Raw genomic sequence first — 15,814 nt, forward strand, 5'->3', positions numbered from 1 at the left:
TTGTCATATCAAAAGCAGTAAACAGCCCAGTAAACACAAGAAGCAGAGAGGTTCTCTGGAAGTGACTTTGGTCAATGGGGTATTTGCCCTAAACCCCAGGGAGTAGGGAATGGAAGGAACAGAGTGGGTCCCCTCCCCACTGTCACCCCTGCCTCCAGCCTGCCCCACACTGGTTGCTGAAGGGAACCCTGGGGGAGAGTCAGCTGGAAGGAGACCAGACCAGATGCTCCCTTAAGTCAGAAAGCCCAGGACACAGCAGGACTTAGAGTTTCCCATTTCCCATTCCTACCATCCTGTCCCTCTGGCTATGGTTGCTATAGCTTAGCAACTATAAATTAAAAAAAACTAATTAAAAAGCTTTATGATTAAATGAATGGAGAGTGTTTGTCCCCAAAGATGGGAGAGGAAATGATGAATCCCTTCCCACCCCTGCCTGTGACCTATTTTTTCCAGCACTCAGGGCTGGGCTGACGTGGCTGATGGAGGTGTGAAGTGCGAAGTGGGCCTTGCCCTACATTCAGCAGGCTTCTGAGCTGTTTCCTTGACCCTCCAGAAGATGCCCTCTGATTGAGACAGACAGGCTCAGTGCTGGTCTATCAATCAGCTCAGTCCTGAATGGAAAAGAGATTCCCTTGTAAGATCCTTTCTGTGTTCGTCTGGTCTTTTGTGTTGTGTCTTTTTATCGGAGGGATGTAGGGAAAGAGGGATGCGGGTCACAGAGGTGACACGAGGTAGAGTCATTATTAATTCCATTTTTGTGATGCTTTATGGTCTTCAAAGCATTGTGACTGCCAGATTTCTAAATCCAACCCGAGTCTCTCTCCCATCCCCCCAGGCCCATGTGCCAACCGCCTATGAGACACTTGCAACTCAATGTCTCTTCTCCATCTCAAACTCACCATGTCCAGAATGGAACTCGTGCTTTTTTCCACCAAAACCCATCCATTCCTCTGAACTTCTCTGTGTCTGTCAGAGGTACCACTATCCTTCCTGTCACCCCAGTTCATGACCTTGGAGTCATGCTTGGCTTTCTCTTTCACTCAACCCCCATAGTCTAACAGTTGCCAAGTCTTGTCAGCTGTGTTCATCCATCTGGAAAATGGGGATAATAATCCATCCCCTTCTAGCCACTCAAAAAGCCACCACCCTAGGCCAGGCTGTTATCATTTCCCTACTTCTGTCCACCAATTACCAAGGTTCACAACCTCTGTGTCATCCTCAACTCCCCCCTTCCCCCACATTCCAGTCAGTTTTGTTCATATACCCCCCACAATTTCTCCTGCATCTCTCCACCTCTCTCCATTTACATAGTATAAGCCTTCATCATCTCTCAGCTCAGTTATTGCAATAATGTCCTAATTGGGCTCTGTCCCTCCAGCCTCTCTCCTCTCTACTTCATCTTCCACCCAGCTGCCCAAATGATTTTCCCTAACACAAAGATCTGTTGATGCCACTCTCCCACTAAATAAATTCCAGGGGGTGGTTCCCTAGCACCTCTAGGAAAAATTTAATCACCTCTGTTGGGCATCTAAAGCCAAAACTTCATCATTTCATCGCTTGGTTCCAACCTTCCTTTCCAGACTTATTATACACTACTCCCCCTTGTGCACGCACAACAGACCAGTCAAACTGGTCTTGTGGTTCTCCTTTCACAACCCAGCATCCCACTGGCTGTCCCCCAGACCTAGAATGGCCTCTCCCCTCACCTCTGGCTCTTAGATACCCCAGTGTCTTTCAAAGGGCAAGCTCGGTTGCCACATTCTATACGAGTCCCTTGCTGATTCCCCCCACCTTTAAGTCACCCCTACAAAAGAAGGAAAAAAAATTGCCTTGTGTATCTTGGTATATCCTCCAATATAAAGTGAATTCCTTGGTCACAAAGACTCCTACTGCTTAGTTTTGTATTCCTAGTAAAAACAAAAACAAAAAAACCCAAGTATCCCTGGTAAAAGAGATGCTTAATAAATGTTTATGGATTGATCGCCTCTCATCAGAACTGTTACTGTTTCCTCCTAATTGGTCTGCCTGTCTGCCCCTTTGCAATCCATCCTCCAGCCAACCACCAAACTGTCATTCCTAAAATATAGAGATATCGAATACCATGGGATTGAACCTGTAGTATGCATGAGGGGTACCAAGCTGAGGTCTAGGGCACGGTCAATCGATCAACAAGCATTACTTAAACACTTACTATGGGCCAGATGCAGGAGACTTAACCAACGCATTATCTCTCTTCCCATCTCATTTTCCTCTTTTCCCCTCCTGCTTTCTTCTCCCTTCCTTCCTTTCCCATTTTCTTTTTTTCCCCACTCAATATTTTCCTTTTCCAAATACATGTAAAGATAATTTTCAACATTCGCTTTTATAAGATTTTGAGTTCTAATTTTTTCTCCCTCCCTGCCCAAGACAGCAAGCAATCTAATATAGGCTATACATGTACAATCATATTAAACGTATTTCCACATTAGTCATTTAGTGAAAGAAGAATCAGAACAAAAGGGGAAGACCACACCTCTCCCATTTTCTGTTTCACTCCTTGCTGCTTGTGACTGGTGTAACCCTGGTCAAGTCATTTACACTCTACAGGCTATGGTTCTTCTTATGTCAAACAAAGGGTCTGGATTAGATGGCCCAAGGGAGGGACTTAGTTGGAGTAAGGTCCCTTCCAGATCTAAATATGCGATAGTGTGTTCCTTCCTAAGCCTCAGGTTGGCCTGGCTCAGCCCTGTTTGGGATGGGGGTGGAGGGCTGCTTACTGTGGAATGTTGTTATGTCAGTCAGAGAGATGGGGTGGTTGATTTGTGGGAGCAGGAAGACAGCAGCTGCTGCCAGAAAGCCGAAGGAGAGTGCCTGTTTCTCTCCCACTATCACTGCCTATGATTTTTTGACCATGGGTACTCCCACCACTGACACAGCGCCTCACTTCATAACTTAGCAGATGGTCTTCCCAAGTAGCTGTGGCCAAAAACTTCTTTACCCTGAAACTAATATGGTGACAAACTTCTCCAAATGCAGCTACAGCCATACAATCTGTCACCCGGCTTTCAAGTATTATGGGGGAGTCAAATTATCCAGACATCTGTTAAAGTTCACTCTGTCCAGAGTAGAGCAGCTAATAACTTCATGATTTGCCTTGACAATTTCTTCCTTCAGAAAGGGTAAGAGCCGGCAAGGGGGGGACTCTGGTATGGATCTGACCCGCACAAATAAGGAGGAACTGATTGGTGAGATGAAAAGGACTAGATGCTCAAAGGGAGGTGACCGCTCCATCCTAGAATTTGTGATCCCAGCAGCTTGGGATGGTGGGAAGGTCAATAACCCTGGAGCTAGAGACCCCGAGTTCAAATCCCACCTCTAACACTTAGTTCCTGTGTGACTCGGGTGAGTCATTTAAACTCTCTAGGGTTCAGTTGTCATTTGCAAAATGAGAGAGTTGGACGGGATGGCCTTTGAAATCCGTTCTGATTCTCAATCTATGATCGTACCATCCTCCCTCCATTTCTAAATCTATGATCACATGAACCTATGGAGTAGGAACAGAAAGCTGAGTCTAATCTGACATGTACCCTAGATCTGGGGAGAGAAGATTTCAGAGAGTTCATGGAAAGGCTAGATAAGGACCTACAAACCACAATGAGACATGGAAAGATGCAGCCAGGGAGGGACAGGAACTCATCAGTCCAAGAAACTCTGAAAACCATAAAGAGAAACATTTCTGATGGGGAAGAAAAAAATGGTAGTTGTCTAACACGATCAGTGTGTATACAGGGAACTCACAAGCCAACTTCAACTTTGAAGAGACGTTTAGGAAAGCTAGAAGCAAGGGCAGCTAAAGGAAGATGAATCTAAGAGCTTGGCACGGTCCTCTAAGGAGGGTGTCAGGAGTGCTAACACTCCGAAGGAGCCGAGGCTAGAGAAGAAAGCTAACCACAAGAAAAAGGGATTTTTTAACTATATGGAGAAAAAATACATATCACAAAAAGGGATGGGATCACTGACGTGGGTGGATGGGGCAGTGATTGCTGACAACAGAGCGAAGGCACTGTCGCTTGGCTCCTACTTTACTTATCTTCACTGCCAAGGAAAGTGATCTTTGGACTGGAAAGGACAGAATAAAAATGGCTAACAGGGAGTTGAAACCAAGGATAAGTAGGGAAACAGTGAGCAGAGAACCTGGCTGCCCTTGGTGAGTCAAAGTCACCAGGCCCAGATGAACTACATTGTTAGGACCAAAAGGACCAGCAGATGTGATGGCTAAGCATCACAGTCAGTGATGTTTGAAACATCAGGGAGGATGGGAGTGCTAACAGAGGATTGGCAAAGGGCCAGTGTTGTCCGGATTGTCACAAAAAGGAAGAGAATGGTCTGCAAGCTATAGGCCGGTGAGCTTGACCCCAATCCCTGACAAAATTCTTCCTTCACATCTAATGTAGGAGATAACACGTGCATAAATATGTGCTGTGATTTGAACTCATAAAGATGAGCTCCTGATTCCAAGCCCGGTGCTCTATCCACTGCACCACCTAGCTGCCCCTCAGAAACAGCTATGACAATTCCAAAGTAACCACAACAGGTATTATTATTATTCAATTGGACATATATGTTGAGTGCCTGCTTTGTGGAGAGTGCCTTGCTAGCCAGCAAAGGAGATACGAAGCTTGGATAAGGCACAATCCCTGCCTTCATGGAGCCTGGAGAGGGATGTGATATGGCAGCAGAAGATGATAATGTGAAATAAGAAGGGTTAAGCACCTGTGACTACCCGTTCTGAGTCCTGCCCTATTTTTGTGGGTTTGTCTGGGTCGTGGTATTCAGAGTGTAGGGCATGGCATCAGACAAGACTTATTGGTCATAGAACCTGTCACATCAAATCATGGCGAGAACCTCCCTAGAGGCAGCGTGCTGCCGCTGTGACCCCCGCCCCCTCCCCAAGGGTTCTCAACTGTGTCAAAGGAGTTGGGGCTGCTCCAAAGTGATTTATTTTTGACAAACTTCCTGGCTGTTACTTAACACCTACTTATCCTCCTGGTGCTTTTACCAATTGATTTTTTTTCTTTTAATGAATTGCTCCATCCTCTTCCAGATAGAGAAGTTAGATTAACTGGCCTGTAATCCCTTGGCGATTCCTTATTTCCTCTTTTTAAAAAGAGTTTTCATGAATAAATGGTCTCATTTATTGCCTTACCCCCCCCCAATCAGCTGGGATTCCAGCAGCCTCTGAGTGCCCTCAGACAGAAGCACCTCCAGCTGGTGCCATTCAGCCAGGAGGCCCCCGAATGAAGGACCTCACTGCTACATTCCCAAGGCTAGCCCATTGCTGTTGGCTCAAGGTTCAAAGGCCACCACTGGCCGTCACAAACCAATTCTCCCTCACTCTTGGTTCTGAGAAACCCGAGGAAACTAGGTCAGTGGTGTATTGTCTTAGGGTATTTAGGTTCATAGATTTAGAGCTGGAAGAAACTTTTGTGGTTATCTAGCCTTTCCTCTCACCTGTGAGACCTTGGGCAATCAGCCAAAAGCAACAAAGTTATCTTAAGCACCTATTATGAATCAGGCCCTTTACTCAGTGCCAACGGGGTACAGACACAAAAATGAAACAGCCCCTGCCCTCAAGGAGTTGGCATTCTATCAGGGGAGACAACACATACAAAATAAATACAAGATCATTTAGAGCAGATACCATATGGAATTAGGAAAGGTGTCCTGTAGCAATTGGGGGCAGCAAGGTGGCGCCACAGTGGATGGAGTGCCAGGCTTGGAGTCAGGAAGACCTGAGTTCAAATCTGGCCTCAGACACTTACTACCTGTGTGACCTTGGGCAAGTCACTTCACCCTGTTTGCCTCAGTTTCCTCATCTGTAAAATGAGCTAAAGAAGGAAATGGCAAACCACTCCAGTGTCTCTGCCAAGAAAACCCCAGATGGGGTCATGAAGAGTTGGACTGAATAACATATAGAAGGTGATATTTAACAGAAGTCTTAAAGGAAGTAAGGGATTCTGCAAAGCAGGGGTGTACCCAGTGACCTCTAAGACCCCCTCCAGTTCTAAATCTTTGATCTGGCAACCTCCTCCTTTTACAAATGGAGAAATTTAAGTGCCAGAGGGTTAAGGGTTTACCCAAGGTTGTGCAGGTAGTAAGTGGCAGAGGTGGCATTTGAACCCAAGTCTTCTGACTCCAAATTCAAATGACCTTGGAGAGATACTATAAGCATCATCATCATCATCATTATCATTTCTGTAATGCTTTTACAATTTATGAAACACTCTCTCCCAGGAACTCAGTGAGGGTAGGTTCTTTCTCAGTTCCCTGCCTCAGTGACTCCATGATCCCATCAGCATGAGTCTTTCCTCCTCTAGGGTAGATGGACACAGCCCCATGCCTGCTCATCTCCTGCCATTCTTCTCTGTGCCCAGCCATCCATCTCTCATATAGAAGATCTGCCCAATACACTGGAAGCCATCCTCAAATTTTAAAAAATATCTCAATACCAGTGCAACACTTCAACTGTCCATCCCTCACAGTTGCACACACCTCCTCGCCTGGTCACACGTTTTTAGGGATGTCTTTTACACTTCCTCACCCGTACCAACCATTGCTAGTCATACACAATCACCCATCATGCTTCTTCCTGTCCTGTCTGCCCTGCCATTGCATTGGGAAAGGCCCTGCCTATCATCTGCCCTTTGCCTCCACTCTCTACCCCCTTCCTTAACCGCCATCTTGGGATATATGGTGTCTCCCTCTGTTAAAAGTTGAGCACCTTTTTGTATTTGTATATGGAGCGCATAACACAATAAGCGCTTAATAAATGCTTTTCTTGGATTCATTTGTTCCTTCTCATTTCTCTTTGGGCAGCCTGCGGTATTGATTCTTAAAATCCCAAGGTTCCTTCAAGTTCCTGAATTCTAGTGCCTTCTTCTGTTGATTGTCTCCAGTTTATCTTGTTTGTACATAGCTATTTTCATGCTGTCTCCCTCATTAGACTGTAAGCTCCAGGAGGGCAGGGACCATCTTTAATCTTTCTTTGTTATCTTCAGTATTTGGGAAAATGCGCAACACCCATTAGGCCCTAACTAAATGCTTTTTGGCTGACTGTGGCTGAAAGCAGAGCTCGGATGCCTTCTACTCAAGTCTTTTCCTGGCTCTCCTACGCTATTTCTTCTCTTACCTTCTTAAAAATAACTTCTATTTCCATTGCAAATACTTGGTATTCTCTGAAGTGTTTATCTCTCAGGAAGCATACAATTCTAAGCTCTTTGAGATCAAGGACAGGCTTTTTTGTTTGTTTTTCCTGTCCACCAATGCATAGCATAATGTCTAGCAAAGTAAATGCATGTTTAATTAGATTGAATTCAATCTCATTGAATTCAGTCTCATTGAATTATAGGTCATAGAATTCCGTGATCTGTGGTCAGTCATATAGCATCCCTGGGAAGACATTAGCACATAGTACAAGGATTATTGTCCCCATTTTGCAAATTAAGAAACTGAGATCTGTGGTGGTGAAAAGCATCTGGACCAGGGTCACAGAGTGGGAGAGCTGGGACACAAACCCAGGTATTCCAGGCCGCAGATTCAGTTATCTTTCTTTACACTGAGCCAGATTTCCTCTTATCCGAACCACAGGCCCAACTAATGGTGACTGGCATCAGCCCAAAACCTGCTGTATGTCCCAGAGTTCTCAGGACTGTGGATCTTAAGGGCCCAGTCCATCTGCCTTAAGTCTGTGCTAGATAGGGGCGGCTTCCATTCTGGGATACCTCCATAACCTGATATGAATCTGGGTTTAAAAGAGGCAGCCTAGAATTATGGAAGGAACACTGGACTTAAGGTAAGAAGGCCTCCCAGATCTGCTACTCGCTTGGCTGTGTGACCTTGGACAACTATCCTTCCCTCTCTGATCTTCATCTTCTTCCCTTCCTTGTACAATCAAGATAATATTATTACCTGTATTATCTAACCTACCTCATAGGACTACCTTGAGGAAAGAGATTTGTAAACTGTAAAGCACCATGGGAATGAGACCTCTCCTCAGGCATGTGGGTGCTTGTCAGAGAGCCTCCCTCCAGTTCAGTTTATCCTGACTGGGCAGTGGTGGAAATAACCTCTCACCCCTTCATTCCATTCCTTCAGCAAATGTCCTGAGCACCCACCATGCACCAATAGCCTGAGTATGGAGAGGAACACCAAAAGCATTACAGAAAAAAGCTTACAAAAAAGGTCAGAGCCTGGTTAGGAGAACAAGACAGAGACAGGGGAAACATCAAATATTCATGTAGGAGGAGGGAAATGCCAGCAAGGCCCCAAGGCAGAGCTTGAGAGACTGTCTTCAGAAAGGCAAATGTACCATCCTCCCCTTTGATCCTCCAATAATTTGTGTGGTGGGGGAGCTTCTGAGTTGAAAGAGGCCTTAGAACAGAGGCTAGAAACCTGAGAGTAACTTTAAAACATTGAATGTTGGAACACAAAGGACCATAGAACACTGAATGTCAGAGCTGGGAAGAACCTTAGGACCTGCAGTGTCAACGCTTGGAGGGACCTTGGAACATCAAATGTCAGAACTAGAAGGAGCGATAAAACACAGAATGTCCAGGCTGGGAGGTCCCCTAGAACACAGGATGTCAGAGGTGGGAGGGCCCTTAGAACACAGAGTGTCAGGGCTGAGAGGGCCCTTAGAACACAGCATGTGAGAGTTGGGAAGGGCTTTAGAATACAGAATGTCAGAGCTGGGAAGGGCCTTGGAAAAAAGAATGTCAGATCTGGGAAGGGCCTTAGAACACAGAATGTCAGGGGTGGGAAGGTCCTTTAGAACACAGTGTCAGAGTTGGAAGAGACCCTAAAACGTGGAATGTCAGAACTGGAGAAGGCCTTAGAACATGGAATGATAAACTAGAGAAGGTTGATGCTGGGTGATACATAGACTACATACATACATACATACATACATACATACATACATACACACACACATACATACACTGAGTTCTCCGTAGACTGTATAACTTAGAAAGGCCCTCACAGTCCATATCATCCATTTTACAGAAGAGGAGGGAAGGAAAGGTCCAGGCAGGTGAGGTGATTTGCCCACATTATTAAAAGGAGTAAAGCTCGGAGGCCAGGACATGTGACTTGGTCCTGTGTAGCCAGTCTCCTGGTACCAGTGAAATTCACTTAAATCCTTTTCATCTAGGCTTCAGCCTTTGTTTTCTAGTCTTCTGCAAGCTAATCCCCAGAAACATCCCTCTTGGGAAAATACTAAGAATGAGAGGAGGGTGGCTTTAGTCCTGTAGGGCAGCTGCAATCCCATGATGCCCTTCTCCCTGCTCAGTGCCTGTTTTTCTTCAAAATTTCACAATCTAAGAGATGGAAGGGACCTCAGAGGCCCCCTGGTCCATCCTCTGGTTCTTTCTATGTTATCCCTGACTAACCATGAGGCCCCTGCTTGAAAACTGCCCATGAGAGAGAACTGGCTATTTCAGTAGGCCGATCATAGCACCGCCCCCTTCCTCTCCTAGCTCTGGGCTCCACGCTCCTGTCGCTTCTGCAAGGGGCTCCATTCACCTTTCCCAGCCACCACTCCTCTCTGTGGGTCATCTTTGCCAATTAAAATATAAGCTCCTTGAGGACGGGGACTGTCCCACTTTGGCATTTCTCTTCCCTAGTACCCAACGTAGTCCTCCGCACTTTGCATGTAATTAGTAATTTTTCGGTCATTGATTTACAGAAAACCAAAATCGGCCTCCCTATAATTTCAACCCATTCATTGCCCTCCTGAGCCAAAGAGATCCAGCCTGATGCCTTTTTCCTAAGGCAGCTCTTTAGATCAAGGCAGCTAGTATGTCCTTCTGAATCTTCCCTGGCCTCAACATCCACAGTTTGACTTTAATGAATTTGAGTCATCGCGTGGCATAGGTCATCTTCTTACCTAGAAAGTGATATAATTGGTGCATCTGAGAGCAATTTCAAGGAGAGGGAGTGATGGAGACGGGGGAGAGGTTATGGTTACTGTCTTGAATGATTTTGTACTTGTCACCAAAGGACTCCAGAAAATATTTACAGTCTCTAATTATAAGCAAACACTAGTGTGGGAGTTCTTAACCTGGAGTCCATGGAAGAGGGACCTTGGTAGATGTCAGGGGCATCATGAGCTTGGATGGGAAAAAAATAACATCTTTATTTTTACCGACCTGTAGCATTTCCTTCAATTACAAACATACAACAAATGTTATTCTGAGAAGGGGTCCATAGGCTTCACCAGACTGCCAGAGGAGTCCAGGTCACTCAAAAGGTTAAGAACCACTGCTCCAGAAAAAAGGGAGTGCTCACAATAGAGTCAGATGTCCTGGGTTCAAATCCCACCCTTGACACTTAATACCCATGTGACTTTGAGCAACGTCCCCAAGCCTCTATAAAATGTGGGGGTTGGGCTAGATGGCCTCTGAGGAGCCTGGCAGCCCTGTGTCTATGATCCCGTGATGCTGTGAACTTAAAAAGTTGGTCAAGTAGGGCGCTCAATTACCCTTGCTAATTCTAAGGATTCTACCAAAAGGCATTGCCTCTGTGGACCACATCGTGTTAGACAGCGACACCTACTGTTGATGTTTGGCATTGCACCCCAGGTCTTTTTAAGTATGAGAATATTCGCTTCAACTCAAATAATTAAGCTTCTGTAATGGACAAGGCACTGTACTAAGCACTAGGGATCCAAAGGGAGACAGCCCCTGCCCTCAGAGAGCACACGATATCACTGGCTAGAGTCCCAAACCTAGAACCTGCTAGAATGCCTCTCATCCTGGCTTCCTCCTAGTATCAGCCAAAGTCCTACTTTCTACAAGAAGCCTTTTCCCATCCCCTTTCATCTCAGTGCCTTCCCTCAGTGAGACTGTCTTGAACTTGTCCTATATACATAGCGCATTTGTACATACATGTAGCATGTTTGCATGTTGTCTGCCCCATTAGAATCCTTAAGAGAAGGAACATCTTTTATCTTTCTTTGTACAGTTGGTGCTTAGCGCAGTGCCTAGCATATGGTAGGTGCTTAATAAATGCTGGTTGGGTTGAGTTGAGGAAGACAATATGGTAAATACAGAAGAATTTCAGGAAAGAGAAAACACTTAATTGAGGATCAGGAAAGGCTCTGGCTAGCAAGAGGTTTGTTGTTATTGTTCACTCATGTCAGATTCTTCAAGACCCCGTTTGGGGTTTTCTTGGCAGAGATACTAGAATGCTTTGCCATTGCCTTCTCCAGGTTGTTTGACAGATGAGGAAACTGAAGCAAACAGGGTGAAGTGACTTGTCCAGGGTCACACAGCTAGTAAGGTTCTGAAGCCAGATTTGAACTCAGGTTTTTCTGATGCCAGGCCTGGTGCTCTATCCACTGTGCCACCTAGTTGCCCAGGAAGAAGAACACGAACTGAACTTTGAATGAAGCTTTGAGGATGGAGTACATGCCAGACATGGGGGATAGCCTGAGCAAAGGTGCAAGGGTGGGAAGTTGAATGCCAAATAGGACAATTTGACTGGAGCAAAAAATACATGAAGGGAACGGGAGGTGTGCTGATCAGTGTTTAACAACTGTCTCCCTGGAGAAATAAATTAATATGACACACAATTAAGTTTGATCTGTATTATTAGCATTTTCTCTTATCACTTTCTTAAATAAAAAAAAATAGAAATAATAAATCAAGCCCTGAGTTGTAATGTTTGCCAATTTCCAAGGCATAAAGGCTTATATGGAAAATTTAACCAGCAGCTCTTGAGCCAGTATAAGGTGGCTCTGGCACATCCCTAGAAGGGAACTAATATGAACATATATAAATCCTGAGAAGAAGGTAGAAAGCAGATGTAAAGCGCTCTCAAGTGCCTTCTAAATGTAGTAGAGTAGCCAGAGACTTTTGGCAGGGAGTAAAATGATCAGATCCTATTTTTAAATTATTAATTTGCTAATCACATGGAGGATAGATTAGAGAGGGGAGAGATGGGAATCCAGAAAACTAATCAGGAAGTTTTTCAGTGTCCAGGTGAGCAGGTGAGAGGTGTTGGGGCCTGCATTGGGGAAGTGTCAGAATGTAAAGAGGAAGGGGCAGGTATTGTGAAGGGAGGTAGAATCAATAAGACTTAGCAAGTGATTGAATAAAGAGGGTCATGGAAGGGGCAATGCAGAGCTCAAGGTGAGTACAAGGCTTTAAATAGGGGTGACTAAAAGAGACAAGCACAGACTCGGAGATTCAGAGCTAGAGGGAAACCGAGAGGACATTTGATGGGTCACTTCACAGAAATGGGGAAATTAGGAGAAGAGAGAAAGCTTTAGGGGGAAAGATAATGAGCTCCATTTTGGACAGGTTGAGTTTAAGACTGCTGGAGGACAAACAGATGACTTCCAGCAGGCAGGTAGGGATGAGTTACTGGAGCTCAGGAGAGCAGAGGGCTGGAGATGTAGGAGACATCTGCCTGGAGGTGATAATTGAACCCAATCCACACATCCCTGGTTGAATCCCTTTGAATAGTGAAGTGGAAAGAATACTGGACCTGAAATCACGAGAACCAAGGTTCAGGCTCTAGCTCTAACCCTTACTAACTTTTTGACCATGGACTTCTGTAAACCTCAGGTTACCTCTTCTCTAAAATGGGGCTATAATACTTAAACAATCTACTCACAGGATTGTTGTGGGGAAACTACTTCAGCAGCAACTGCATCTCAACCATCACAAAGCAGTCCTTTCCTCCACTGAGCCCAGATCATTCTATATCATGCATAGTTTACATCATTTATACTCATTTCTTTGGTTTCTTTAAATTGCCCAGGTCTTTTTTTTTTTTGTTATGCTTTATCTCTTTTATTAGCTTATAAGATCCCCTTGTAATTTAAGCCATTGACACTTAGAACAGAGAATGTCAGATCTGGGAGGGCCCTTGGAACAGAATGTCAGAGCAAAGGCCTTAGAACACACAGTGTCAGAGCTAGGGCCTTAGAACACAGAATGCCAGAACTGGGAGGGCCCTTAGAACACAGGATGTCAGAGCTGGGAGGGCCCTTAGAACACACAGTGTCAGAGCTAGGGCCTCAGAACACAGAATGCCAGAGCTGGGAGGGCCCTTAGAACACAGAATGCCAGAGCTGGGAGGGCCCTTAGAACACAGGATGTCAGAGCTGGGAGGGCCCTTAGAACACAGGATGTCAGAGCTAGGGCCTCAGAACACAGAATGCCAGAGCTGGGAGGGCCCTTAGAACACAGAATGCCAGAGCTGGGAGGGCCCTTAGAACACAAGATGTCAGAGCTGGGAGGGCCCTTAGAACACAGGATGTCAGAGCTGGGAGGGCCCTTAGAACACGGGATGTCAGAGCTGGGAGGGCCCTTAGAACACGGGATGTCAGAGCTGAGAGGGCCCTTAGAACACGGGATGTCAGAGCTGGGAGGGCCCTTAGAACACGGGATGTCAAAGCTGGGAGGGCCCTTAGAACACAGAATGTCAGAACTGGGAGGGGCCTTAGTAGCTGTGTAGTCTTGAGCAAGTAAAAGGATTGTAGAATCAGACATTTCTAGTTATACATGAGAAAACTTATGAGCAGAGAAGTGAAGTCCAAGGCCACCTAGGCAATAAATGGCAAAGCTGGGCTTCCAGCCTGGAAGTCTGACTCTAAATTCAGGAACGTTGATTTCCTCATCTGGAAACAGGGATAATGATCCCTGGGACCTGTCCCCTCGGAACTGTGCCTCTTGAGTGGGATCATGTATAGAGGACAGTTTGCACACCTTCGTGGACTCTATAATTATCAGCTGGGGTGGTGGCAATGGTGGTGATTCATTAGGGGCTCATCATCTTCCTTGTTATGACCTCTGACTCTTGTCTTTGTTCCTTGGCAGGACCTGAGTGAGTACAACGCCACTGCGGTCAAAAGCCCCACCAACACAGTGACCGTGCAGGGCCTCAAAGCGGGCGCCATCTATGTCTTCCAGGTGCGGGCACGCACCGTCGCGGGCTACGGGCGCTACAGTGGCAAGATGTATTTCCAGACGATGACCGAAGGTGAGACAGACCCCTCGCTGGCAGACGTATGCAAAGGAGGGTCTGGGAAAGAAGGCCCTGAATACATGGGAAGAGAGAGGGGACCACAGATGGCATCCTTCCCAGGAGCCCTGGGCAGGACTGCCTGAGTCTGGGTGTTGTGGGATTGATGGTGGGAAGGCGTTCTTCAGACACAGCAGATCAGGGAGACTCGACAGACCTGGGCTCCAGGCACTATATCCCCTGGCTCAAGCCCCTCACCCCCCCAAAGCCTCCATGGTGCAGGGCAAAGGACACTGGGCTCATTTCCTATTTCTGCTGCTAATCGCTTTGGGAAATATTACACTTTTCTAAACCACAGTTTCCACATCTGTAGAATGAACAGACGGGTCTAAATAATCCCCAAGGCCCTTTCCTGCTCTGACATTTCATGTTCCAACAGTCCAAGTTCTAAGGACCCTCTCCCACTCCTAACATCCCTTCCAGTTCTGACATTCTGTGTTCTAAGGACCCTCTTAATTCTGATGTTGTGTATTCTAATAGTCTGTTCTAAGGCCCCTCCTTGCCCTAAACTCTGATATCCTACATTCTAATATCCCTTCCAGTTCTGATATTCTGTGTTCTAAGGACCCTCCTAGTTCTGACATTCTGTGTTCTAAGGACCCTCCTAATTCTGACATTATGTATTCTAATAGTCTGTGTTCTAAAGCCCCTTCCTGCCCTAAACTCTGATATCCTACATTCTAATATCCCTTCCAGTTCTGATATTCTATGTTCTAAGGACCCTCCTAGTTCTGACATTATGTATTCTAATACTGTGTTCTAAGGTCCCTTCTAGCCTCTTGATATCCTATGTTCTAAGATCTCTTCCTGCTCTGACATTCTATGTTCTAACAGTCTGTATTCTAAGCCATCCCCCAAGCTCTGATATCCTATATTCTAACAACCCTTCCCAGTCTGACATTCTGTGTTCTAATACTCTATGTTCTGAGCCCTTCTCAAGCTATGATATCCTATGTTCTAACATCCCTTTTAGCTGACGTTCTATGTTCTGAGGACTCTTCTAGCTCTGACATATATTCTAATACTCTGTGTTTTAAGGGCCCTCCCAGTTCTGACGTTCTGTGTTCTAAGGGCCCTCCCAGCTCTGACGTTCTGTGTTCTAAGGGCCCTCCCAGCTCTGATGTTCTGTGTTCTAAGGCCCCTCCCAGCTCTGATGTTCTGTGTTCTAAGGGCCCTCCCAGCTCTGACGTTCTGGGTTCTAAGGCCCCTCCCAGCTCTGATGTTCTGTGTTCTAAGGGCCCTTCCAACTCTGACGTCCTGTGTTCTAAGGGCCCTTCCAGCTCGAAGCGTCTGAGTCCAAAATTGTATGATGGAATAAGTCATTAGTGACTACCTACGAAGTGCCCAGTGTGGTAGGTGAACACAGACTTAGGTCAAGTCAACAAGCATTTATTAAGCACCTACTATTCACCCTGCAGACACCCTGCAAAGAAAGGTGAGAGATAATCGGAGCTTCCAGTCCAGTGGGGCAGACAACATGCAGACAATCATGTCTAAACAAGCTATATGCAAGATAAATTGGAGGTACCCTGACCTGGCCTCAGAGAGCTTGTGGTCTAGTTGGAGAGACAAGATATCTAATAGGATAATAGGGCATGTGATGATTTCCCTGATACTCTAATAATTCAGAAGAGGAAGAGATGACTGTGGTCTGAACTCATGCAAGTTGCACAGCTCTCTTTACCTGGCACTGGGGTCAGGGGTCAGGGGAGAAGGATGAAGAAAACAAATGACTGTTGATCGA

General features: G+C 45.9%; 1 protein-coding gene across 3 annotated transcripts in view; it reads left to right on the top strand.

Moving 5' to 3' along the window:
- Positions 1–15,814, top strand: part of EPHB2 (EPH receptor B2) — a 195,517-nt gene that overhangs the window by 154,711 nt on the left and 24,992 nt on the right. For all 3 annotated transcript variants that reach the window (XM_036746632.1, XM_036746631.1, XM_036746633.1), the window contains exon 6: positions 13,866–14,028. In XM_036746632.1, coding sequence (XP_036602527.1) covers positions 13,866–14,028 — 163 coding nt within the window. The remainder of the gene's footprint in view (positions 1–13,865; positions 14,029–15,814) is intronic.

The sequence above is a fragment of the Trichosurus vulpecula genome, chromosome 2 (genome assembly GCF_011100635.1).
Source record: "Trichosurus vulpecula isolate mTriVul1 chromosome 2, mTriVul1.pri, whole genome shotgun sequence".
Taxonomy (NCBI): Eukaryota; Metazoa; Chordata; class Mammalia; order Diprotodontia; family Phalangeridae; genus Trichosurus; species Trichosurus vulpecula.